General features: G+C 41.8%; 1 protein-coding gene across 5 annotated transcripts in view; it reads right to left on the reverse strand.

The window, feature by feature from the left end:
• The window catches only part of DSCAM (DS cell adhesion molecule), a 485873-nt gene that overhangs the window by 94626 nt on the left and 366271 nt on the right, over window positions 1-24976 (reverse strand). For all 5 annotated transcript variants that reach the window (XM_048495233.1, XM_048495231.1, XM_048495232.1 and 2 more), the window contains 4 exons: window positions 24427-24667; window positions 22121-22267; window positions 21358-21513; window positions 14129-14262 (listed from right to left, as the gene is read on the reverse strand). In XM_048495233.1, coding sequence (XP_048351190.1) covers window positions 14129-14262; window positions 21358-21513; window positions 22121-22267; window positions 24427-24667 — 678 coding nt within the window. The remainder of the gene's footprint in view (window positions 1-14128; window positions 14263-21357; window positions 21514-22120; window positions 22268-24426; window positions 24668-24976) is intronic.

Raw genomic sequence — 24976 nt, forward strand, 5'->3', positions numbered from 1 at the left:
TTCCAAGTTTTCCCCGTTTCAGCTAAAGAACAGTTTAATTTACTTCACAGTAACCCCCACTCCTGCAATGCTAATCTAGATGAAATGACATATTGAAAAATATTAGATATAAAATCAGTTATTTGCTGTCAGAATAATGCCAGTTAAACAAAGCTGCCTCCTTCCTTGTGATGAGATTCCACTGCCATAACTGGCACTAGTTCTAAGAGAGCTTCCGTACTATTGTCTGGGGAGATGCTTTGTCAAACTGAGGGTTCTGTCCAAGGACATGGGGATGGTAGGAAAACTCTGCATGATGCGCAGGCCGCTCTGGTTCAACTCTTGCACTGATCACCCATCACATATAGGGGATTGCTTGGCAAACATCTTAGCAAACAGCAAAAGCCTGTTTACCAGAATATTTTCTTTTCAGTAATACATTGTGCACATTAATCCACGCTTATTGCTTTAGTAAGTTTTGCTGCCAATTGTTGAAAAGGCAGCCAAACGTAAACAGTTGTACATTCTGGTTGTGGTGGGTTTTCTGGGCTGTGTGGCCGTGGTCTGATAGATCTTGTTCCTAACGTTTTGCCTGCATCTGTGGCTGGCATCTTCAGAGCTTTATCACAGAGAAAAGTCTGTTTCACAGTTTTACCACGTTACATAATATATTAACTTTTGTACAGTCAACCTACAACTGACTCACTGCAACTCCAGGACAATGAGGTTTTCAATACAAATGATAAGCAGAAGTGGTTTGTCATTGTCTTTTTCTGCATAGCAACCCCAGCCTTCCCCAGTGGTCTCCCATTCAAGCACTGGCTACAGCCAACCCTCTTAGCTTGCATGCTCCAATGACATCAGGCTTGACTGAGCAATTAGGCTGCTTTCTACCACCTAATTCCTTCACCTAAATAAGACCCTGGGGAAAAATAATTTCTCCTAATGGGCAGATGCAAAAGAAACTACAAGGCAAATCCCCCACCCTCTCCCAGTACAGCTACTGTGCAGCTCAAAAGCTGCTCACCAAAACGCTGTTAGATAGTCAACAGTGAAGGTGAGATAAACCAATCCAAGGCTCAGTTTGCAAGTAACAGCAGATGTTAAAACCTGCTAAACATCAGAAGCTCTAACTGCTCTCTAAAAGGATTCTGCCATTTCTCCATATCCCTGAAAAAAAGGGGGGGAAGAAAAGTGCAGTGGAAAAATATATTTTATGCATATTTCTATAACATCTTAACTTTTTAGTGAAACAGTACATTACGCTGAAATAAATCAGTACAACCCCAGTTTATCCCCAAATCCATCAGTGACATAGCTACAGATTTTTATGGGTGGGTTTGGGGTGTGACCACACCCCCACTCACCCCTGGTGGCATGGCCATGCCTCCCCAAGCTATGCCCCACCTCAGTGCTCCAAGGCTGGGGATGGCAATCTCCCCTGCCCCGCCCGCCCCATCCTGCTCCCGCCCCATCCTGCCCCCCCTACTGGCTTGGAGCCCAGCCGGCAGTCCCTTCTTCCCTCCCCTCCGGGGAGAAGAGACTCATTCCCAGGCTTGGAGAGCTGCTTTTATAAGCACTGAGGCCGGGGGGCGGGGCTTGGGAGACTTGACCATGCCCCCAAACACATGTAATGGGAGGTTGAACCTGTGAAACCCCCCTTACCTATGCCCTTGAAATCCACCTCCCTCCTTCCCTGTTGTGGATCCTTACATTTTAGATTGCAAGCTCTTTCAGGCAGTCTTGTATTCTGTTAAATGCCAGGTGCATGGATGTTAGTTTACAAACAACTAAATTTAAAAACAAACAACAACTCTCAGGAGTGTATATATAACCACATAATGACATCTGTAAGATATGGGAATAAAAATAGTTTTAAAATTGGCATGAGAGAAAAAAATCCCAGAAATTTAAAAACAATATGTAGTTTAAACTCCACTTTATCTTTGTAATGAAGAAACCCTATGCATTCTGAGTAGGGGAAGACCTTAAAAAGTTATAAAATTACATGTTCTAAAACACACAATTTTTTGTTAACACTGCTGATTATGATAGATAGCAAAAATAAGGCCCTTAACCAAACTTTGATATGTCCAGTGCATATCAAAAGATTATTCTCTATCAGCAAGGGGCTAAAAAACTATCATTTTAAAGGCTTTCATTTTAAATTAAAACATTTATGGTTATAGATAGCCAAGCTCTGTCACTGAAAAATGGAATTGTAAACAGAAAAGGAAACATTCAGAAATGGACAGTCTTTCAGACATTTCAAATGATTAGCAAGATTGCACATGACTGGTTCTAATTCTTGTAAAATAAGGTTACCACAGTTCAGGACTTCTTTTCCCTCTCACTTATCAGGAAAACATAATATTGCAATGAAGTCATCTTATTTCAGTGTCCTAACAAGGGTAAAATGGAAGATGAGAACCAACAAGCAATACCTTGAAAGGAACATTTCAGAGAGCAAACTCTAAACACGCTATCCACTTACAGCACTGCTCCACTTTAATGCCTCTGCCCTTCCAGACTTCAACTGACCCACAGAATGAACAGCGGTTTTATTTTCGGTCAAACAGCCTACTTAGTGAATACAGAAAACTGACCTGATTTAACAGGGTTCCTCTCTAATGGTAAAATATGAATTAATTCAAATATCCCTGCTTGGGGGAAAGTGAGTAAAACAAGAGATTTCCAGGGCAATTCTAAGGATATAGAAGAATGTAAATCTTTTTAAGACTGATGTCATGAGCCAACCCCTGGGTGCTTACCAGGACACAGATGACTCTGAGGCAGAATCTGAGAACACAGTGCAGCCAGAGTTGGTTGCTCCTATGGAAGACCAGGCAGCAGAGCCAACGCCCAGTCCTTCCCTGCCTGATGACATACAGGTGGAGGAACCTGCAAATCCTCCTAGGGAACCCAGAGATGAGCCAGCTGTGCATAGGAGGCAGAAGCAGAGGCTGCAGAAGCACAGACGGAATGCTTGTTTGGCAGCAAGGTATGGGATCTGATGAGGACTAACTCCTCACAGAATCCCAGCCCCTGAACAAGACTTCCTATATAAGCCTTACTGTGAGCTTGCTTCTGCTTGGGTGCAACAAATGTGTTACCTGTCGCCCGGTGGTGGGATCCAAAAATTTTAATAACAGGTTCTCATGGTGGTGGGATTCAACAGTGGCGCCACCGCACACACGCACCTCCAGTCTCTATCGGGCAGGGAGGTTGCTTTAGAAACCCCTTCTCGGCACTCAGAAAAAATTAGTAACCATTTCTAGAGAAGTGGTGAGGACTGGTTGGATCCCACCTCTGCTGTCGCCGCTGTGTGTCTGGTTCTGCATTGATTCCTAGCCTGCTCCTCGGTTTTCCTTGACCTATTGGACTACGCCTTGCCTACCACCTGCCTTGACCCTTTGGACTGTGACCTGACCATGCTTGTGCTTGTCGCCGGTTTTGCCCTGCGGGGGTCAGACCGGGCCATGCCCCTACCTGCTAGCAGCACAACTGCACTGTTGATTTCAAATTACTGAGGAATCCAATGCCTTGTGAAAGATTCACCAAAATTCCAGATCTAGTGAGGATCCATGAGTCTAGTGAGGATCCATGAGTCTCTGCAGGTGAGCATAAATCATTGCCTATACAAGGAGGGTAAGACATGCCAATCTGGCCTTCAGAACATAATGGTCCAACTATGGCACTCTATGTATTGAGATTGCTTCCATTTCTATCCCAGGACTAAAGATCGAAACAAGGGTGTGCTCTGTCCAATGCTTGGGGTGTGATACAAATTGGGAAAATCCCCATGCGAACATGGAAAACACAAGGTCTGAGGCCCAACTGGAAGTGGCATCATCTACATGGATGCTGGTCCCCCAGAACCACCAATTTGGGGAACTCCAAGGCCCAGCTCAAAACTACCTCCAACAGCCCTGCCCAAGTTTCAACTGGTGTGTTAGGGGGGTGGTACACCAGCCAGAAAGCTGAACTCTACTCAGGACCCCCACCAGACCAATCAATTCCTGAGATATCTGGAGTGGGGAGAGCTGTAAAGGAGAAAGACTCCCGAATCAGTGATGCCAAGTCCCTTTGTCCAAGACTGATGAAAGACTGAAAAGCCTAATGGGTCAGTTTTTTTCAAGGTAACTGTTTTGCCCTCCCTCATCCAGGTTTTGGTCATGCATACCGGGTTCACTTGCTGATCCACAAAAATAATCTTGTAGGGTCATGGTCTTATTATTAATGGACCTGGTATTACAAAACATCAGTGTTGGAAAAGGTTAATTTTTCTAGTCTCACCACCATCGTATTGAGGGATGGGATGAAGGTTGGAAGATGATCGAGCATATACATATCTCCATCTTCTTCCACTATCAAACTTTCTCCCACAGCCATACCACTCAATGACTGACCCAGCTACGGCCTTCCCTAAATCATTTATACTCACAATCAACCTTTGGTAGCATCACTCAAATGCAGATCATGACAGATCATTCCCCAGGACTCTGCCCAATCCACAATAGATGTGTACCAACCTCTCTCAGCTCTCTGCTGAGAACCACAGGACAGATCCCCTAAAATACATGCCACACCAACGATCAAGAGCAGTAGGGACTAGCTAACATCCACCCAGGGATGCATAATATCTTAAACCGCCCCATACTGACTAGTGATGGCACTACTGATGGGCACCATCTCAAATGACTTGAGCCTCCAGTGTGAACAGAATTCCCACTCAGCTGTTGAGTTCTCCCAGGGGTGGATATTGAATCAGCAAGATTCAGTTTACTAGGGCTCTTGGACCCTTTAGTTCACCACCTGCCTCTTCTCAACTTGCTCCATTCCTGGCAGGACTCTTGGGTTGCTCCTTGGCTATATGCTGGAATCATTGTCTAAAACCCCTGCACACCTAAAAACCTAAACACTTCCACAGAGTTGCTGATGTTGCTTGCAGTTCCCCAGGTTGGCCAGAAGATGTTGCTAATCATCAAGCTAACCCAAGAGACCTCCAATGCATTTCAGATCATTAGAGACAACACAGGGCCTCGAATGGACCCAAAGTCTTCCAAGTGTCTCCAGAGCCCAGGAAACAGCGAGGAATGTCCACATCTTGTTAGCTAGGCGAGTGCCTTCAGCTTCTTCTCTCTGATGGCATCTGGTCTCCTCCCAAAACAAATGACCTTGCTGCTGAGTCAGTTTCTCTTTCCTGGCACTGGGCAGCTTGCTGGGCAGCTTGGAGTGCCATGCCAGACTCACCTCGGCCTTCCTAGCCAACTGAGCAATGAACTTGGCTACCTCTTCCCTGAGGCAATTCCTCCAAAACAATTGTTCCACAGACCTAGACCTCCATCTCTGACTGGGTCCATCAAGCTGCTCTCAGAGCTGGCTTGTTAAGAACATAAGAACATAAGAACAAGCCAGCTGGATCAGACCAAAGTCCATCTAGTCCAGCTCTCTGCTACTCGCAGTGGCCCACCAGGTGCCTTGGGGAGCTCACATATAGGATGTGAACGCAATGGCCTTCTGCGGCTATTGCTCCCGATCACCTGGTCTGTTAAGGCATTTGCAATCTCAGATCAAGGAGGATCAAGATTGGTAGCCATAAATCGACTTCTCCTCCATAAATCTGTCCAAGCCCCTTTTAAAGCTATCCAGGTTAGCGGCCATCACCACCTCCTGTGGCAGCATATTCCAAACACCAATCACATGTTGCGTGAAGAAGTGTTTCCTTTTATTAGTTCTAATTCTTCCCCCCAGCATTTTCAATGTATGCCCCCTGGTTCTAGTATTGTGAGAAAGAGAGAAAAATTTCTCTCTGTCAACATTTTCTACCCCATACATAATTTTGTAGACTTCAATCATATCCCCCCTCAGCCGCCTCCTCTCCAAACTAAAGAGTCCCAAACGCTGCAGCCTCTCCTCATAGGGAAGGTGCTCCAGTCCCTCAATAATCCTTGTTGCCCTTCTCTGCACTTTTTCTATCTCCTCAATATCCTTTTTGAGATGCGGCGACCAGAACTGGACACAGTACTCCAAGTGCGGTCGCACCACTGCTTTATATAAGGGCATGACAATCTTTGCAGTTTTATTATCAATTCCTTTTCTAATGATCCCCAGCATAGAGTTTGCCTTTTTCACAGCTGCCATGCATTGAGTTGACATTCCCATGGAACTATCAACTAAGACGCCCAAATCCCTTTCCTGGTCTGTGACTGATAGCACTGACCCCTGTAGCGTGTATGTGAAGTTTGGATTTTTTTGCCCCTATGTGCATCACTTTACATTTTGCTACATTGAACTGCATTTGCCATTTCTGAGCCCACTCACCCAATCTATCAAGGTCCGCCTGGAGCTCACCGCAATCCCTTGTGGTTCTCACCACCCTACACAACTTGGTATCATCTGCAAACTTGGCCACCACGCTACCCACCCCTACTTCCAGGTCATTTATGAATAGGTTAAAGAGCACTGGTCCCAAAACGGATCCTTGGGGGACACCACACCACTCCATTGTGAGAACTTCCCATTTACACCCACTCTTTGTTTCCTGTTTCTCAACCAGTTTTTAATCCATAGGAGGACTTCCCCTCTTATTCCTTCATTGCTGAGTTTTCTCAACAGTCTCTGGTGAGGAACTTTGTTAAAAGCCATTTGGAAATCCAAGTAGACAATGTCCACCGGTTCACCCCTGTCCACATGCCTGTTTACACCCTCAAAGAACTCTAGTAAGTTTGTAAGACAGGATTTGCCTCTGCAAAAGCCATGCTGACTCTTTCTCAGCAGGTCTTGCTTTTCTACATGTTTTATAATTTTATCTTTAATGACAGATTCTACTAATTTACCAGGAACAGATGTCAAACTGACTGGCCTGTAATTTCCCGGGTCCCCCCTAGATCCTTTCTTAAAGATTGGTGTGACATTGGCCATCTTCCAGTCTTCAGGGATGGAGCCTGATTTCAGGGATAAGTTGCATATTATTTATTTATTTATTTTATTTTTATTTATTTATTAAACTTTTATACCGCCCCATCCTCTAGGGGCTCTGGGCGGTGTACAGCATAAAACATGGTAAAACAAGTCACTAAAATCTTTAAAACAGCGGTAACAAACATTAATAGTAATCCATAAAATAGCTTAAAACTCATAAAACAGCAAAAAACCATAATACATAATAAAAGGCGTCCGACCCCAATTTAAAACCTACCCCCATGGGGGGGGATGGCAGGACCCCTCAATATGAGGGGACCCTGATGTAACTGCCCTAGGGGCAGGGCAGTAAGGGGGCACCATGTCAGCAGCTGGACACTCCAAAGGCCCGGTGGAACAACACAGTCTTACAGGCCCTGCGGAACTCACCCAGGTCCCGCAGGGCCCGGACAGCTGGAGGAAGGGTGTTCCACCAGGCCGGGGCCAGTGCCGTAAAGGTCCTGGCCCGCGTGGAGGCCAGCCGCATCATAGAGGGGCCGGGGGCCACCAGTAAGTTGGCCTCTGCAGAGCGCAGAGGCCGAGTTGGGACATATGGGACATATATTAAAGTGAGAATATCAGCAATTTCATGCTTGAGTTCTTTAAGAACTCTTGGGTGAATGCAATCTGGGCCAGGGGATTTGGTAACATTTAGTTTATCAATGGCTGCCAGAACTTCTTCCTTGTCTACCGCTATCTTCGCTAGTTCCTCAGATTTGCCTCCTAAGAAGCTTGGTTCAGGTGCAGGAATTTTCCTCACCTCCTCTTGGGTGAAGACAGATGCAAAGAATTCATTCAGCTTCTCTGCAATCTCCCTGCCATCTTTTAGCACACCCTTTGTTCCTTTGTCATCTAACGGGCTTACCGGTTCCCTTACTGGCTTCCTGCTTTTGATGTACTTGAAGAACTGTTTGTTGCTGGTCTTGATGTTCGCAGCCATGCGTTCCTCATAATCCTTTTTTGCCTCCCTAACAGCTAACTTGCTTCTCTTTTGCCACCATTTGTGTTCCCTCTCATATTCTTCATCAGTAAAACTGGACTTCCATTTTCTAAAAGACATTTTCTTTTTTCTGATAATTTCCTCAACCTCTCTTGTTAACCATGGTGGCTTTCTTTTGGACTGGGTGCTGCCTTTTCTAACCTGTGGAACACATTCCAGCTGAGCTTTTATTACTGTGTTTTTAAATAACCTCCAAGCATCCTGGACAGTTTTGACTCTCTTGATTTTCCCTTTCAGCTTCCTGCGCACTATCCCCCTCATCTTTGAGAAATTTTCCTTTCTGAAGGCGAATGTAACTACATTAGTAGTTGCCACTTGTTCGCATGCTGAGATACTGAGTTCTTCTGCTCCCGCCTGGGTTCCAGCTTCCACCTTGGCATAAGTGAGTTAGCTCAGAAGTCTCAGAAGCGTTTCCATTAGAATAACTGAGTTTACTATGCAACCTTCTACTATTCTTCCTGTGTCCCTACAATGCTCCTCTATCCTTATTAACTTAAAAGTTAGAACTATGGTGGAGCTGTTACTCATGCCTCCTGCTGTGGCACTATCTTGAATGTGGATGGGCCTCATGTATACATATGCCTATACTTTTGCCTCAGGAATACATATACTTCTGGCTAACTTGCTGACTCTACACAACAGTTGAGCGACTATTGATGAAAAGTAACTGGGCATAAATTCTTTCACTTCAAAACAAAGAGGTTTTTTTTAATCTAATGCCTGTTACTAACACTTTTATCTCCCCCCAAACAATCTGGAGTGGAAAAAACAGATGGGGGATGGGGTTTTTTATTTTTTAAATTATTTCGAGTTCTAGCCTGCCCTATCCCCACAGGGCAATTCTTCCTTAAGCAGCCTTCCACCCTGTTGGACCTTTGCTTTCAGTTATAAAACATCTGTCAGGATACTGTTACACAGGTCTTCTGCAATATTTGGTTTAGACATAAGAGGCTGTCAATTCCTATACTATCTTGACAAGTCCTAAGCACTAGCATTGCCAACTCAAGGCTGGGAAATTTCTGGAGATTTGGGGGTGTAATTTGGGGAGGGAAAGGTTTGGGATGGAAAAAAGAGAGGAATAGAATGCCATACAGGCGGCCATTTTCTCCAGGGAAACTGATCTCTATAGTTGGGCGATTGTTGGCAATTCCAGCAGAACTTCAGACTCCACCTGGAGGTTGGCAACCCTATTAAGTACCTGCAACCTTGAAGCTAAAACGTTAAAAATAGTCTAGATGTAGTCTAGATATCATTATTATTATTATCATTATTTATCATTATTATCATTATTTATTTAATTTGGTATACTGCCCTATCCCTGAAGGGCTCTGTTTTTGTTTTAAAGTGAACACTATTATTATTATTATTTATTTAATTTGCTATACCGCCCTATCCCCAAAGGGCTCTGTTATTGTTTTAAAGTGAACACTACTAATTTGTAGAATTGTTTTTACAGAGGGAAATACATCTTAACATGACATATCTCTGAAGATATTAGCCATAGATGCGGGTAAAACATTAGGAACAAAAACTACCAATCACAGTACCACAGCCCAGAAAACCCACAACAGCCAGTTAATTCAGGATGTAAAAACAATGCATTGTTTTTACATTCTTCTCCAACATTGTTTTTTTTTTTTAAGTTCCATGATTTCGCACTTTCAAAATAAATGGTAGGCTGGACTTTTAATGGTGCCAACTTAAACAGAGTTCTCCTAAGTCAATTGATGATACGCCACACTGTCAAGTATTTCACTATTTTTATTTATTAACAGGTTTTTTCTTATAAAGAACTTGCAGGTTTTTTAAAATAAAGAACTTGCAGGTAGTACATCAAATGAACACTATAATTCTAGCTTTTCAGGACTAGACTGTTTATACCTATGGCTTTCTGAAATGTTAAGATGAGCAACATAAAACTTGTTGCAAACAAATGTCATATGTCCGATTCTTATGTTTTGTTTCTAACATGTGTCCTTTAATTTTTATATTCATTCTGTGTGAACTTCAAGCCAATGTTCTGCAGGGGAATAAAAACAATCATTTCTTGTATCAGTCTCCTGCTACGAGGGACATTATACTAACCCACAAGTTCTAGAGAGCATCAGAACAAGAATATGGCTTGTGCAGCTCAGCATGCTAGTGATCCCTAGTGGCCTGATCACAAAATTACACTTTCTACAGCCCAAAACAATGAAGGAAGGGCTTTTTGGAAGTGTTGGAAGCCCAGAAGGCTGCAGTCAATTTCAGAGGTGAAATTTCCCTCTCCTGAAAAAAATGTCAACAAGACTCTTTGTAAAGAGCATGAATCAGTGCACTCTAACCCCACTCTACAATATTAATGAGTTTGATCTACATATGACTGTCAATTTTCACTATTGTGTAGATGGATAAAATTCACCCAAATGAAATACACGCAGACTAAAACATTAAAGAAGCCAAAAATGACCCTAGATGTAGAAGTTGCTGAAACAAATGAACTGTGGAAATGAGCTTAGCACCAGAGAAAAATGTAACAAGAATAATACCGTGGAAACAAATTCCAGTTACTGAATGTTCTCTGCAGTATTTAATCTCCGTGTGATATATGCCAACAATTTCAGTAAAAAAAGAAAAAAAGGCAGACCAGAAAATGCTCTATAGGTGAGTCTGATTAAACTAGAACCAGTAGTGCCACCTGGTGGCTACTGCAAGGCAAAGTACTGTTCTTCCTTTTTCTTACCTCAGAAACACAAATTGTTCAGCCCAGCAAAACTAAACCAACACTCTTTGGACAATAATAAAGCAGTCCATGTTGCAAAAACCACAGGCAGTTCAATTTTATTTTAAGGGCGCAAAATCATCTGGGTTTGATGGTAATTGTTATTGAATTGATTTTATCCACCTCAGTGAAATACAGATCTGTACTATCCACTGAAGTCTTACAGTAATAAATAACAATTCCCTATAGATTACATGGATGGAGTGAGAATAATAGCTTAATAACATTTAAAAACCCAACAGGCTGGCAGAAGACTGAAAACATATTTAAAATGCTTTCAACAAGCACTAATTTTATGGAACACAGTAATGTTTTCCGATGCTACTTTAAAAAATTACCTTTCGACCTATTTAGCAGCATACTGCAATTACTAAACGTTGTTTTCCCCATCCAAGTAGGAATAACTCTGCATCCGGAATTTGATTGAAAAACTTTTGGCACAGATAATTCTACATGTGTTCACCACATTTTGAGAACTACAATGTTCAAGGTAGAATTAGTTGAATATAGAGAGAGTACATTGAGTATAAACAGATATAGAGAAACCATACTGTTAACACATTGTCAAAGACTAGGCATGAGGGGGTGCACACCTGCCTTATAAATCCTGGGTTCTTTTTTCCAGATACTCAAAAACCACTGAGTTTTCCAAAGATTTTATTGAAAAACAGAAAATAAGAAATGTTCTAATACATAGATTTCTCAGCTTTGGCATCGTTCCAAGCATGTTTTGTTTCAGTCCTGGCCAGGAACTGCTTTTCCCTGCCCAGTCTGGATCAGAATTCCCTTTGTTCTCTCCCCTTGGTTCTCAGGTAAACTCTGTTTCCTGGGCCCCCCTGTAAATCATCCTCTCTGATCTACAACCATTTGGCCACTTGCTTCCTTTGTGTAATTTATTCAAAGCCTTCAGGCTTCCTACATCCAGAGATCAAAGGTCCTTTTCAGGCTAGTGTGAATCTGCCTGATACTGTAACCGGAACAACCTCTTCACACACATGACTTCTCAAAATGCTAACACAAGTACTGAACAGGAACCATCACTTCAACCTAACTAGTTGTTAACTGTAAACATTTATCATTACTCTCTTCTTTCTCTTAGTTCTTTGCAAAATGCCATCACATACGTGCAGGTATTAGATTCTTCTTCCACATTAAAGTCTCCTTTGAAAAGTAAGCTTTATTCAGACACTGCAATAAACTTTAGTGTATAAATTGAGATACGATAAAGCCCTGATTTTGTATGAATGCAGATGGCCCAACTAATTGTGGGATTTCAAACTATGATTTGCAGCTAGTTTGCTTTTGTTACCACAGTTATGGTCTGAAATCACAAATCACAGTCTGATGAGTAGCAATTACTCCTCACAGCTGCGTGGATGAAGAAATGGATGTCTCCTCTGATAGAAGATGGGAAAGAGGCAAGAAGTAGAAGGACATGCGTCCAATTTCATTTTTAATTTTAAAAAGGTACTGGCAACTCTAATAATTTAAGACGGAAAAAAATTTCTTACTACTGTTTTGAGTTTGAAACCTTGGGAGAACCTGCAATCCAAAGCCTTGGCTCAGCCTTAAAGTAATTACGAACACTTCACACTTTATATCATTAGCAAGGTCCCCTGTTTCTTGCTGTTTTGGACAGCAAGAAACAGGGACATAGCACATGAGGGCAAGATGCCAATCTCTAAGCATATTAGCAGTTACACACCATATAGAATTATGGGCAACTCATATACATAATTTTATTTTTTTTCTTCTCTCTCTCTTTTAAAGAAAAGCTTGAAAAGTCAGCCTAGGTTCTGTGTAACCTAAAAGCACAGGTAATTTTAATTTGTAATGTCCACCTAATAGCCCTTTAGTAACCCCTTAGGATTAGTATGAAGGATAAAAACTAGTTTTCTTTTTCTGTTCATTTTTCACCACAGTAATTTTAATTAAAACTGATGCAGTCTTAAGATTTCTATCGATGACATGCCAAGTATTTCATGCACATGTATGGTTATTAAAAAGCACCTCTGACATCTTCAAACACTATTATACTGTGCCATGTGCGATTAACTCCACCAGGAGTTGGGTTACGATGTTCAAAAAAATAAATTAGAGAAAGTTTTGAACTGAAGATTTGGGGGATTCCTGAATTTTCATGAATGCCCATTCCAGTTTGTTTGTCTTTTTCAGGAAAAAATTCAGCTCTATTGGAGCCTCTGGGGAATCTTTCTGAGCCTCTGGGGTAGACATTTTTTAAAGACAGGGGCACCAAATTTTCAGCATAGCTGCTAGTGACTCTCCTTATAAGAACTCCCAAGTTTGGTAAATATTGTGTTGAGGGAGAAAAAATGGGGTCCATAAAATTGGATCCCTCGATCCAATCTTTACCAACCTTGGAGGTTCTTTTAAGGAGAGTTACCAGCAGCTATGTGGTGCCTCTGCCTTTCAAAAGCCTCCCCACCACCACCCCTGAGCCCCAGAAAACACTTTAAAGTGCTTGGTGGGAATGTCCTGAAGCATTTTTCCCCTTTTAAAAGGAGTTATAGAAGAAGAAGAGTTTGGATTTATATCCCCCCTTTCTCTCCTGCAGGAGACTCAAAGGGGCTTACAATCTCCTTGCCCTTCCCCCCTCACAACAAACACCCTGTAAGGTAGGTGGGGCTGAGAGAGCTCAGAGAAGCTGTGACTAGCCCAAGGTCACCCAGCTGGTGTGTGTGGGAGTGCACAGGCTAATCTGAATTCCCCAGATAAGCCTCCACAGCTCAGGCGGCAGAGCTGGGAATCAAACCCAGTTCCTCCAGATTAGATACACGAGCTCTTAACCTCCTACGCCACTGCTGCTTGAGTTTCCAAAACAATCTTGAAACAGTCAATTGGGGGGGGGGGGGAGGTTGACGAGATCAGGATTTGCCAGCTACTGCTCAAAGAAGCCATTTTTTCCTGGTTCAGCTTTGCTGAATACACACCCCTAATCACAATAAACAATGCATTTGTCAGCCCAATATGGATGCATTCAATCCCATACACACTGAAGGGATCATTCACTCATCTGCAGTTTTCAGTTGCTTCCCATCTGCTAGAATATTCAGCATCTTCCTGTGAAGTCAAAATGGTACAAATGGAAGCAACTTCTGGAAGCTTACACACTAACACCTCAAACTTCCTCTTGTATGTCCTTTACTTTGGAAAGAACAGCCAAGAGAACAGTGCTAGATGCTCCGTTTTCCAAAGCTGACTTGCTGCACTGCAGAGAACTACAACAGGGCAAAGAATTGCTACAGCAGGAGTATAATAACCTTCTGACCTCTCCTTACCCTGCCTTTTGATCAAGCAAAGTTTCTTCCAGATTTTATGAATAGAAACTCAGCAGCATTGGAAGAGGTACACTATTTCTCCCTTTAGTCCTGATTTTTGTACTGTTTTAGTATTGTTTAACTTACTGTGGGGTATGGATGAGAGCAGAATACAGTGTACTTTCGGATGACACCGTTCAATTTGATGGGTGGTAGCCAAGATACAAACACAGTGGAAGTTGAAGCTGCAGCTGCTTTGACTCCAGCAGGAGGACCTGGAACTGCAAGAGAAACATGCCCTCAAAGAGGGCAAAAGCAATCAATACACATCGACCTGAATGGTACGGTAAACCTTACAAGACAGCTGCAGTTGGCCTGAGAAGAACCATTTGAAGCTCAGTGTTTTGATGAGAAATGATGGAGCAATGTGCGGTTTAAAAGATGCTCTCCAGAATCCCTTGCAATATCACAATGGTTGGGGTCCACCTCTCTGATCTTGAAGCACAACCGTATTATGGTAGTGCAATGTTACAGCTAAAGGGAAAAAAGTCCACAATATTTAAAGTATTTATGTAGATACTTATACCCAACTTTCCCTCCCAACAAGGATGCAAACTGTCATTACAACATCATTTCCGCTCTTCCTTTCATCCTCACATCAACACACCTGCGAGGCAGGTAAGGCTGAGAGGTCAAGGTCAACCATTAAGCCTCCAAGGCAGAGCAGGGATTTGAACCACAATAGTATTGCCTTAATTTCTGTCAGTTAAAGGTGTGAGTGGGGCCATGGATCCTCCTAAGCCTGTTTTGGCCTTTCAGGGAGGACTCATCAGGGTCAGTGCTTAATAACAATCACTGGTTGATTTGATATCATGACTTTCATGACTCATCCAGGCCCAGTAGTTCACCACTGCTCAACTACAGCTATGACATGAAAGCCAGTGCTGTGTAGGGACTAGAGTTTCAGACTAGGGTGGATTCCGCACAGCATATGTATAATGGGTTGCAGTTACTATAATGGAACCCATTTTGCTTTTTTCTCATTCACAGGGTGCCCTTCACTCATTCAGGCAGTGACTAGAGCCCATGGAAACAATCTGGGTTGCTTTCGTGCCTTTGCACCGAGACACTTTTCTCTCTTAAAAAAAAAATTCTGCAACACATGTGTAGCTGCGCAGGCATACAGAAATGAACCCTCACAGCCATGCAAATTGTCCCACAATCTGATCGGCTGCACTTGCATAGCTGTGTATGTGCAACACACACACACACACACAAAAGGAAAAAGGGACCTCCCTGCAATGGCCAGGCAATAATGAACATGTTGCTGTAGATTGACCATATTTGCTGCCATGGGGAGAAAGCATGCTTGGGGGACTTTGTACACTGTCGAGTGCTCAGAGAATCTGCCCACAACATGCTGGGTGACCCGCACAGAATGGCAGGCAGGCAGATTCTCCCTAGCAGTTGACAGCGAGGAACCTAAAGTGCACGGGTGGAAGAGAAGGAAATAAATTGTCTCCTGCCTGTTGTGTTTGCATGGGAGTTCCTCCAACCTGGGATTGTGCAAATGGATCAATGGTTTAACAATTTTTGAAAATCCCAGGTTGAGGGGAATAAAATGGGCCAAACTCATTTTTGGAACAGGACCTTTGCAAAGTCCACCCCTCAAACAGTTTATATAACGTCCTATTTGGCCTGTGCGGAATCCACCTAGGATCTGGGAGACCTGGGTTTTTAATCCCTTCTCTGCCATGGGAGACTGCTGGGTAGCCTTGGACCAGTCACACACTCTCAGCCTAATCTACCTCTCAGAATTCTTGCAAAGATAAAATGGAAGAGAATGATGTAAGCTTATTTAGGTCCACAATGTGAAAGGTAAGGTATGAATGAAATAAACAGATAACAAATATATCTGAGGATGGGGGTTTGGTAGTGTTAGGTCGTGAACCCTTAATCCAATAGACGGACTCTGAAGTATTGATCAGTAGCATTTATTGAATAGGCATCAAAGCACCACACTGGTAAAACCAGTTCTGATGAAGCTGGCATTCACAATCCCCTCCATCTCCAGAGGGAACCCCCCTCCCATTTTTCAAGAGTTTGTGAAAAACAGCCTTTGGAGCTAAGGCACCCCAAGGTCGGTGGCAGATAGCAAGAGAAAGCCACCTGGCTTCCTAACCCATGAGATAACAGATGTAGCATAGTTCCTACGGGACAGGAGGGACAGGGGAAGCCTAGTTGTCTACAAGAGTGTAAAGCCATAAAGTAAAGATCAAGGAAAGAATGCACAGATGGCAGTGGATACATATAGCAGGCTGGTTACATAAATCTTTATAGCAGCAGCAATTTGTCATTTTAAGCAGTGGCACGATTCCGGGTATGTATCTTAGTTACCTATATAGCATCCCCCTGAAGGGTAGGTAGGTTGTTTGGTAGGCAGGAAGGAAGAAAACATGGAAAGGCTAAGATGCCAGGAAGAGAGAAAGAAGAAATACTGTAGGGAAAGTAATACAGGATAAACTGAGGTGTGCCTCACAAATCTTTGCATGTTCCCCTGGAGGCTGGCACTGCACAACTCATCTAGAATTCTCCCAAGAGAGGATGCAGAGGTAAAAAATAAAACTAGATACCAGTCAATTAGCCCTGACCTGGATAGCCCAGGTTAGCCTGATCTTGTCAGATCTCAGAAGCTAAGCAGGGCCAGCCTTGGTTAGTATTTGGGTGGGATTCCACCAAGGAATACCAGGGTCTTTATGCAAAGGAAGGCAATTGCAAACCATCTTTATTAGCCTCTTGCTTTGAAAATTGTGCTGGGTTGCCATAAGTCAGCTGCGACTTGACAGTACACTAGGGGTGGGTAAAAAAAATTTCTATTGCTATTTTTTGTGTTCAGGTTTAACAGACAGAGACCTTTTTGAAAAACCTGCTAATAGCTGCTATTCCATACCAACTTTTCATTTTTCCCCATTATTTATCAGTTATTTAACTCAAACCTGAAAAATCCGCCTGCCTCTAGAGACCATGTGGGACTGGCAGACAGCAGGGGGTGCAGAGCTGAACCCATGCTGCCAGCTGCTTTCCAGACCCATGAGGAGTTTGGAGGCCGCAGCGTAGAGTTGAACACTGGACTCAGGCGGGCCAAGCCCAGCGTTCCACTGTGGGTGCAGTCTCTGAACTCCACATGGACTTTGGAGGTGGCACCTGCAGTTAAACACTGGGCCCAGCCTGTCAGAGCCCAGCACTGTATTGTGTGTGCCACCTCCAAATGTCACATGGATTTTAGAGGCGCTGTGCATAGTCCAAAGTTGGGCGTGGCCAGGTGGCAGAGAAGGAAGGGAGGGAGGGAGGGAAGGAGGGGGAAGAGAGGTTTTCTTTTCTTTTTCAAGGGCAACATGCCAAAACAGCTCTAAGAATGGTGAAAAAATGCATATATCTCAGAGGTTTTCTGTTCAGCCAAATGCCCACTCCTACAGTAAACACACTGGCCAATTATAGTTCAGTATCTATCCTTGCTTTGACCAGGATGGCACAGGCTAGCCTGTTCTTATCAGATCTTGGAAGCTAAGCAGCATTGGCCCTTGTTAAAATATGGATGCATGAACACCAAGGTTGTGATGCAGAGGCAGGCAATGGCAAATCACCTCTGAACGTCTCTTGTCTTGAAAAATCTACAGGGTCACCAAAAATCGGCTGCAATGTGATAGCACTTTCCACCACTTTTACCACATCTAACTGCTTTTTTTAGGCAGGGTGACAGGGCATGCAATAGCCAAACAACCTCAGGCATATCTGTTTGATATTTCTTTCTTTGATCCATTTCAATCTGACTTTTATGGACCTGGTTAGAGGGCAGTTACCCTTGACATGATTATACTATTTTGCTAAATTGACTGGAATGTAGTTTTGGTCTTTGGACTCAAGTGGTGAAGAATGCAGCAGCTGACCTCTCAGCAGGTGTGAACCATTGTGGCCATATTAAACTAAAGGCACTTCATTAGTTGTCCATTAGCTTCCAGGGTCAATTCAAGGGGCTGGTTGTTATCTTTAAAGCCCTTCACAGCCTCACTCATGTGCTGAAAAGGATCACTTTTCTTGTTATATGTCTTGTGTCAGCTGGTGTCAACAAGTATTGGCCTGAAATGAATTAATGCTAGATTCCAATTGGTGAGCATTGGTGCCATTTATTAGACTATACCAGTAAGAAGCTGTGGTTCAGTGACTGAGTATTTGGTTAACATGCAGAAGGTCCCAGGTTCAATTCCTGGCATCTCTAGTTAATAGGATCTGGCAGTGGGTAATGTGAAAGACCTGAGACCCTGGAGAGACACTGCCAGCCTGAGCAGACAATTCTGACTTTGATAGGTCAAGGGTCTGATTCAGTATAAGGCAGCTTTCATGTGTATACCGGCTTGCACTAGCTATGGCTGGACTGTCAAATAAGGAACACAGATTCATTGTTTTGATTAAGATTTCATAATGCAACACTTCTAATGAATGCAATCATTCAAACCCCATGCCATCAGATACAGCAGCCTGTGAAAAGCCTACACTGTAGACAGAAAATGAGTATGTCTATTTAAATTTTAATGATCAGTGAAATAAATCCTCAGGTGGAAAGACACTTGGTTAATAAGCAACTCTATTTATAGTTTAGAAGGAACTCCCAGCAAAGTAGATAAATGGAGCATTCTCAGAACAGTCTGACATTTCTGCTGCTGTGTTTTCACAGTGCCAGGAACATCCTGGACAACAACAATATTTTTTCCTGCAGAATTTTCCGAGGGAGAAAAAACTAAATAATACAAATCTTAAAAACAGACCTCATTATGTACTTAGTGTGATTTCTGTTTCATAAATTCAAGTGGGGCGATGCCTGACCTCTGGTGTCTAAAATCAAGTACTGACATAACAAACTCCTGAAATGTTTTCCTTGCCAGTTGGGATTACATCTAGCATAGGAAAGGAGAAATGTTTCCCCTCCAGGACATACCTCATCCATATCTACCATATTTCCATTAAACTATCTCCATGTGATCTGCTTTAAGCAGTTTTAAAACAGAAAAGAGATGCATCGTGCTATTGATTTTCTAAAGCAAATAGTCCACTTATGCCAGGAATCCATATTGAACTTAAGGAATTTTCGGCCCAATCCAAATTCGGGGGTGGTGGTGGTAGAATGGGCTGTGGGAGAGGCGCAGGCCCCGTGCTGATGTGTTTGACCAACCCCCAGAGTAAGTAGTACCTATGAAGGCTGGGAGAGCAAACATGCTGGTAAATGGGGGCCGTGGAGGTATGTAGCAACCAAACCTGGAAAGGCCTGCCACTTGGAGGCTGTTCCAACATCTGGGAGCAGGCCACCATAGCATGGATTGGGCCAGAGGTATTCCTGGAGGGGGAGACAACTTAAGTCAGCTTCCCTCAGGCTTTCAGCCCGGGAATCAGTAGTGGGATTCAGCAGGTTTGCACCACTTGTTAAAATGGTGCTTGTGAAAAACCAGTTGTTAAATTATTTGAATCCCACCACTACCCGGAACACCCTGGTGTAGCCCTCTGACCTACACCACGGAAACACATGGAACAGGTCATTTGTTCCAATGGAGCTTTTCAGGGCAGCAGCAGGTTTTTTTTCTCCCCGATGCTTGCTGTGCCACTGGAGCTCCATTGGAAGCGGAGCAGTGCTACCTTCCCTACATTGTCCCCAGCCACCACAGAGTCGTCATCCCAGACCCGCATCTGGTTTGGGCTGTTTGGAAGTTTACAGACAGTGCAGTGAATGCATAATAAACTGGAATGAATCAAATGTTAATCTACTTAGAAACCTGCAGACAAAAACAAGATCTTAGGTTTCCAGACTATCAGAACAAATTGGCCCCCTATCACCCACAAGCAGAGATCGCAAATGGGCAGGCTCAGTTGTGCCAGCGGAGCCAGCTGAACAAACGGAAGATTTAATAAAACCAAACCAGACAGGGTTATTAAAAGAAAAGAAAAAAGGAATCTCAGCCAGATGATTAGCAGGAAAAAAAGCATCAGTCATCAACATTTTAATGACAGACTCTTGGGATGCATTACATATTAACAAGTGGGACTTTTTTCAAACAAAAAAAATCTTATTTTTAAGTTTATAAACTTAAACAGATTTCTCTCATTTCAGAACTCTCTGGGAGCCTTTTCAACTATTGAACAAAATGTTTTTTTTATTTCTACTTTTTCACTGGGAATGGTTTTGGTCCATCCATTTTCATTACTGATGTTGCTAATCTGTTTGCTTCTTTTACACATTTTAATGCAATTAATTTGATATTTATAGGTTCCAAACATGTTTTATAAAAGTAGATACATAATACTGATTTACTGATACAGAAGTTTAAAAAATGGGGAATGTGTGGTATGAAAAAATAGAAATAAAAACTCACATATTAGATCTGAACAAAGAAGAAACAAAATAAAAGGGGAGCTACTAAATTAAGACAGCCAGCTTGTTCAATTAAGTTAAACAGTGCTTAAGTTAAACAACATCAACATGGGATGCTTCTGTGACATGGTGAATAACCTTATATGTTGGTCATTTTCATCTTAAATTTTATTTCAGAGTCCAATCTTCTTACTTAATAGTTATTTTGGGATAGTGTATTCAGAATATTTGGGTTGATCAAAATGAGAATCATTACATGATTTGCAGTTTGTATTCACTTGAAGACTGCAACAAATGTAACTCTGGACCACACTGGTTGTGTACATGTATGATTAGATAGTCATGTGCCAACTATCATGTGCCAACTATCATTGGCAACAGTCATGTGCCAACTATCATGTGCCAACTATCATTGGCAACAGTCATGTGCCAACTAGTCATGTGCCAACTATCATTGGCAACAGAAAGTCCTGAATCTGGAATATTTCTGGGGGTTGGGCTGAAGCTTTCAGCTGCCCCCTCCCTCAAGTATAACGCTTACTTCTTTGCCCCTTCCTCATGATGCCTTAGCTCCACTTGACCTCTGTCTGCTCCCAAGTCTTGTCAAGTTTGCTTTGCCAGACTCACACACCCTTTGACATGTGTGTACTGCTTTTTGAGCCATGGCTGACAACAGCCTCTCAGATCTTGGCTGGCTCTCTTACATAGTCTAGTAGAGCTAGGCATTACTTTTTCCCGATGCCTGACCTCCAAGCAAGATACTGTGGAAGATACCTATATCTATACCTATAAATTGCAGTCCTTCTGGACAAATCAGCTTCACTCCAAAGGGGTTGTATAGGTATACAGAAGTGTCCATGTACATAACATGATGTACATAGTCCATGCAGAACTGTGAAAAGCTGAATATAACCCAGCAGCACTGCTCTGTGACTGAAGAATACTTAAGTTCTCTTACCATCCTCTTTTGTGCGTGTGAAAATCTGCTCACTCCTGACTCCATCTCCAGCTCGTGTGAAGGCCAACACCTGGATGCTGTAGTTTGTGTACTTTTCCAGGCCATCAAGCTCTAACGAGGGCTGGGTGGTGGTAATATTTTTAATTTCCCCCAGCTCTAGGGAGCAGAAAATTAAACTGAGTTAGTGACAGTGCCATTCTTCTCCTGTTAAAGGCTAATTATATTATTGTGTGTATATGCAAGAAATTGCCAGTTTAAAATAAATAACTGTAGTAAGGATAAAGTTTATGATGATTATTAAATCATAATAATATTAAATGCCCATAGTGTGCATTTAATCACAAAAACCACATTTGTCTTACAAGAAAAAATAAACATGCAAAACACTTTAAAGTTATTAATGCACTATTTTAGGCTCATTTTACCATGTAAAAATAAATATAGGCTGCTAAATTATTTCTATTTGAAAACATTATGAAACTGCATTTTACTTTACTGATATTTTTTATTTCAAAAACAGCAGTATAGGTAGATGAAAACTAAGGGTCATAGAAAGATTTACTGGTTCAGAATTAATACTTGTCTAACCAATATCACAAGTTACAAAGAAAGTGTATAGCACTATGAAGAGTATCCTGACTCTTTGGGATCACTACTATTTTCCTGTTTAATACACTGCCAAATATCTTCTTATGCCCAAGCAGCATCAGAAAACATTATATGCAGAAGGATGATTCTAGGACTAGGGTAAAAAGATACTTACCTCCATCTAAAAGATTAGCCCAATATATAACTCTGAATCCCTGTAGAATTCCATTGAGGGCATCTTTGGCAAGAGTAGACCAGGTTATTGAGATGGTTTCTGGTGATGTAGCAACAGCCTGGACATTCTCTGGGGGGGAACTTGGAACTGAAATTAGAACATTATCATTTTTAATTAAGAGTTTGTGTAATAATGAAAAAACATATAAAATGAACTATTTAGATTTCTTAGGTAAGTTTGAGGAGAATATAAATAAAAATACTTGTTTCTAAGCACAATTGTTCAATGCGACACAGACAAATCCACCATGTTATACCTTACAGTCAACATTTAGGGAATGAGACAAGATGACAGTGATGGGCTGCCATTTTATAAAGTGAGTTCCTACTACTGGACTCCTTTTAACAGTACCATAGAGTCCCAAGTCTGGATGGGATCACCATGGTGTGGTGGGGAAGAAGAATTCCTACCTTTCCTCTGTTGTATTTTTCCAGCCTGAAATAGTCTTAGGGAAGAACTATTTGCTGACACACTTCTGCAAATGACCATAAGTCACTATCTATGCCATATGAATTGCCTTGAGATACCATGAAAATACTAAGGCCCCTTCCGCACACGCAAAATAATGCGTTTTCAAACCACTTTCACAACTGTTTGCAAGTGGATTTTGCTATTCCGCACAGCTTCAAAGAGAACGGAAAGCAGTTTGAAAGTGCATTATTCTGCATGTGCGGAAGGAGCCTATGTGTTTTACATCAAGGTGTTGCTGCCATCACTGAACAGAGATTATGAAGTTGTTCTTTTCATTACAGTCCTTGCTTTATGTTACTCCTATACATATCAGCAAAGAAGACAGCAGAACAGCGGATGGACTGATAATCAGTTCATGTGTGTATTCCACATGCCACACCTTGTGTATAATGTTTTGTGCATTTCTATGCCTGCATCCACACATAAAAACGGATATTTAACATTAATTTTTAAATAAGTGATGGTCACCTATTTTTATTGGTCAAAACAAGCAGAAAATATTGTCATCAAAGGATGAACTATTGCAGAAAAACACCATCTGGAGATGTTTACTCAGACAGCCAGCGCAGCATAATGTTAACTGGGTGACCTTGGCCTGGCCACCCTCTCACATGCTGACTTATCTCACAAGGTTGTTGGGGTGGTAAAACGGGAAAGGAGAGCCATGTACTTTGGAGAAAGGGATGGATAAGAATATATGGGTAGCTATCAAAAATAGGTCAGAAGTTTTTTTAACACAATGTCAGCAAACAAGAGTCCTTTATGCATACAGGACTCTTATTGCCAGTGATGAGAAAGATTAAGATGCTTGCAGTACCTTTCCCTTGCCATAATCAGCAACTGAAAATCCTGTTGCATATGGGTATCTCAGCTGTAAGGCAACATTTGTAAACTTTTGGGTATATTCTGCCTCCTACTAGGCTCTGAGACCTCATATAACATTTGAGGTATCTCTCAGAATAAGAATATCTCTAAGCAGTATTGAGTTAAAAAAATCTAAGAATATCTCTCAGCAGTATTGAGTTTTTAAAAAATCTATCAATAAAGAACACTGCTGCCATTCCATAAAACTTTCTCTAAAGAAATGCTCATAAATTTACAAGCTTTGTTATTTAATTAGTTTACACAGCAACATCATCATCAGCTGAGCATTTTAAATGTACTTTGACTCTTTAAAATGTCTGAGAATCTCTCCTGTGGGATCATGCCTGACTAGTCATATTAGTGAACGCTTTTCCACTATTTGCTTCAATGATAAAGTAATCTTATTTTTTCCACAAGAGGGCTCTCTATGATTGATTTAGAACAGATCTACCTATTCAAGGTGATCTCAACTATCTAGAAATGTAGATTTACAGGTCATTTATTTTCAGCTTCTCAGAAAGTGGAATGTCTGATTACACATTGGTAAATTCAAATTTTCTAGCCCAAATATGTGTCTCAGCTAACTGAGCTTGGGAGGGGGAATGGCCGTTTTTCTCCTAGGGTAAGAATAATGCAAGACTATCAATAGTAGGAAATACTATTAGCAGGAAACTCCTGCCAAGACAACAAAATGGTCACTTTTGTCACACCCTCTACTTAATAGTCATCACATTACAATATACAAACTGAAATTAAATGTATAAACATACACTTTCTACTTAATAATCAGCACATTACAATTTACACACTAAAAATAAATGTATAAACATATACTTTATTTCAAAAATCTAATTTGACCCACAGAGATCTCAGCCTGATTAAAATATGCTATTTGCATGTGTACTACCTACCATCCTCAAGTGTTGTTGTAATGATTTCCTGAGAAGATGGTCCTATTCCAGCTCGATTACATGCCTGTACCACCATGCCATATTGTGTGAATTTTTTCAAGTTATCTAAAGTGTAAACTTCACTGTCACCAGTTGTATCAATACTGATGATGTTGAACTGGAAATTGCCGCCTGCGCTGTATTCCCGGTAACCAATCTGGTATCCGCGAATAATCCCATTTTGCAAGTGTTTCTTTGGAGCCTTAAAAAAAAGCATACTTTGCACATTAACAATTTAAATTGTTCTCAATTTACCTGAATACAAAACTGAAGTACCAAATCAAAATCAAAACAAAAACCAAACTAAAGTACTGATTTGCTCTAAACTCTTGATAATAATGGCTGTTACATAAAGAAATTTAAAAGCCTAATAATTGCATGTTTGTGATTAAAATTATAACTAGGATTTTTTCTTTTCCAAACTGGTAGGGAAAAGCTATACTCAAAGGGCAATTGCTGTGAATTACCCTGAGGAGAGTGACAATGTTTGGAGACTATAAGGATTTAAGGG

This window comes from Sphaerodactylus townsendi, linkage group LG04 (genome assembly GCF_021028975.2).
Source record: "Sphaerodactylus townsendi isolate TG3544 linkage group LG04, MPM_Stown_v2.3, whole genome shotgun sequence".
Classification (NCBI taxonomy): domain Eukaryota; kingdom Metazoa; phylum Chordata; class Lepidosauria; order Squamata; family Sphaerodactylidae; genus Sphaerodactylus; species Sphaerodactylus townsendi.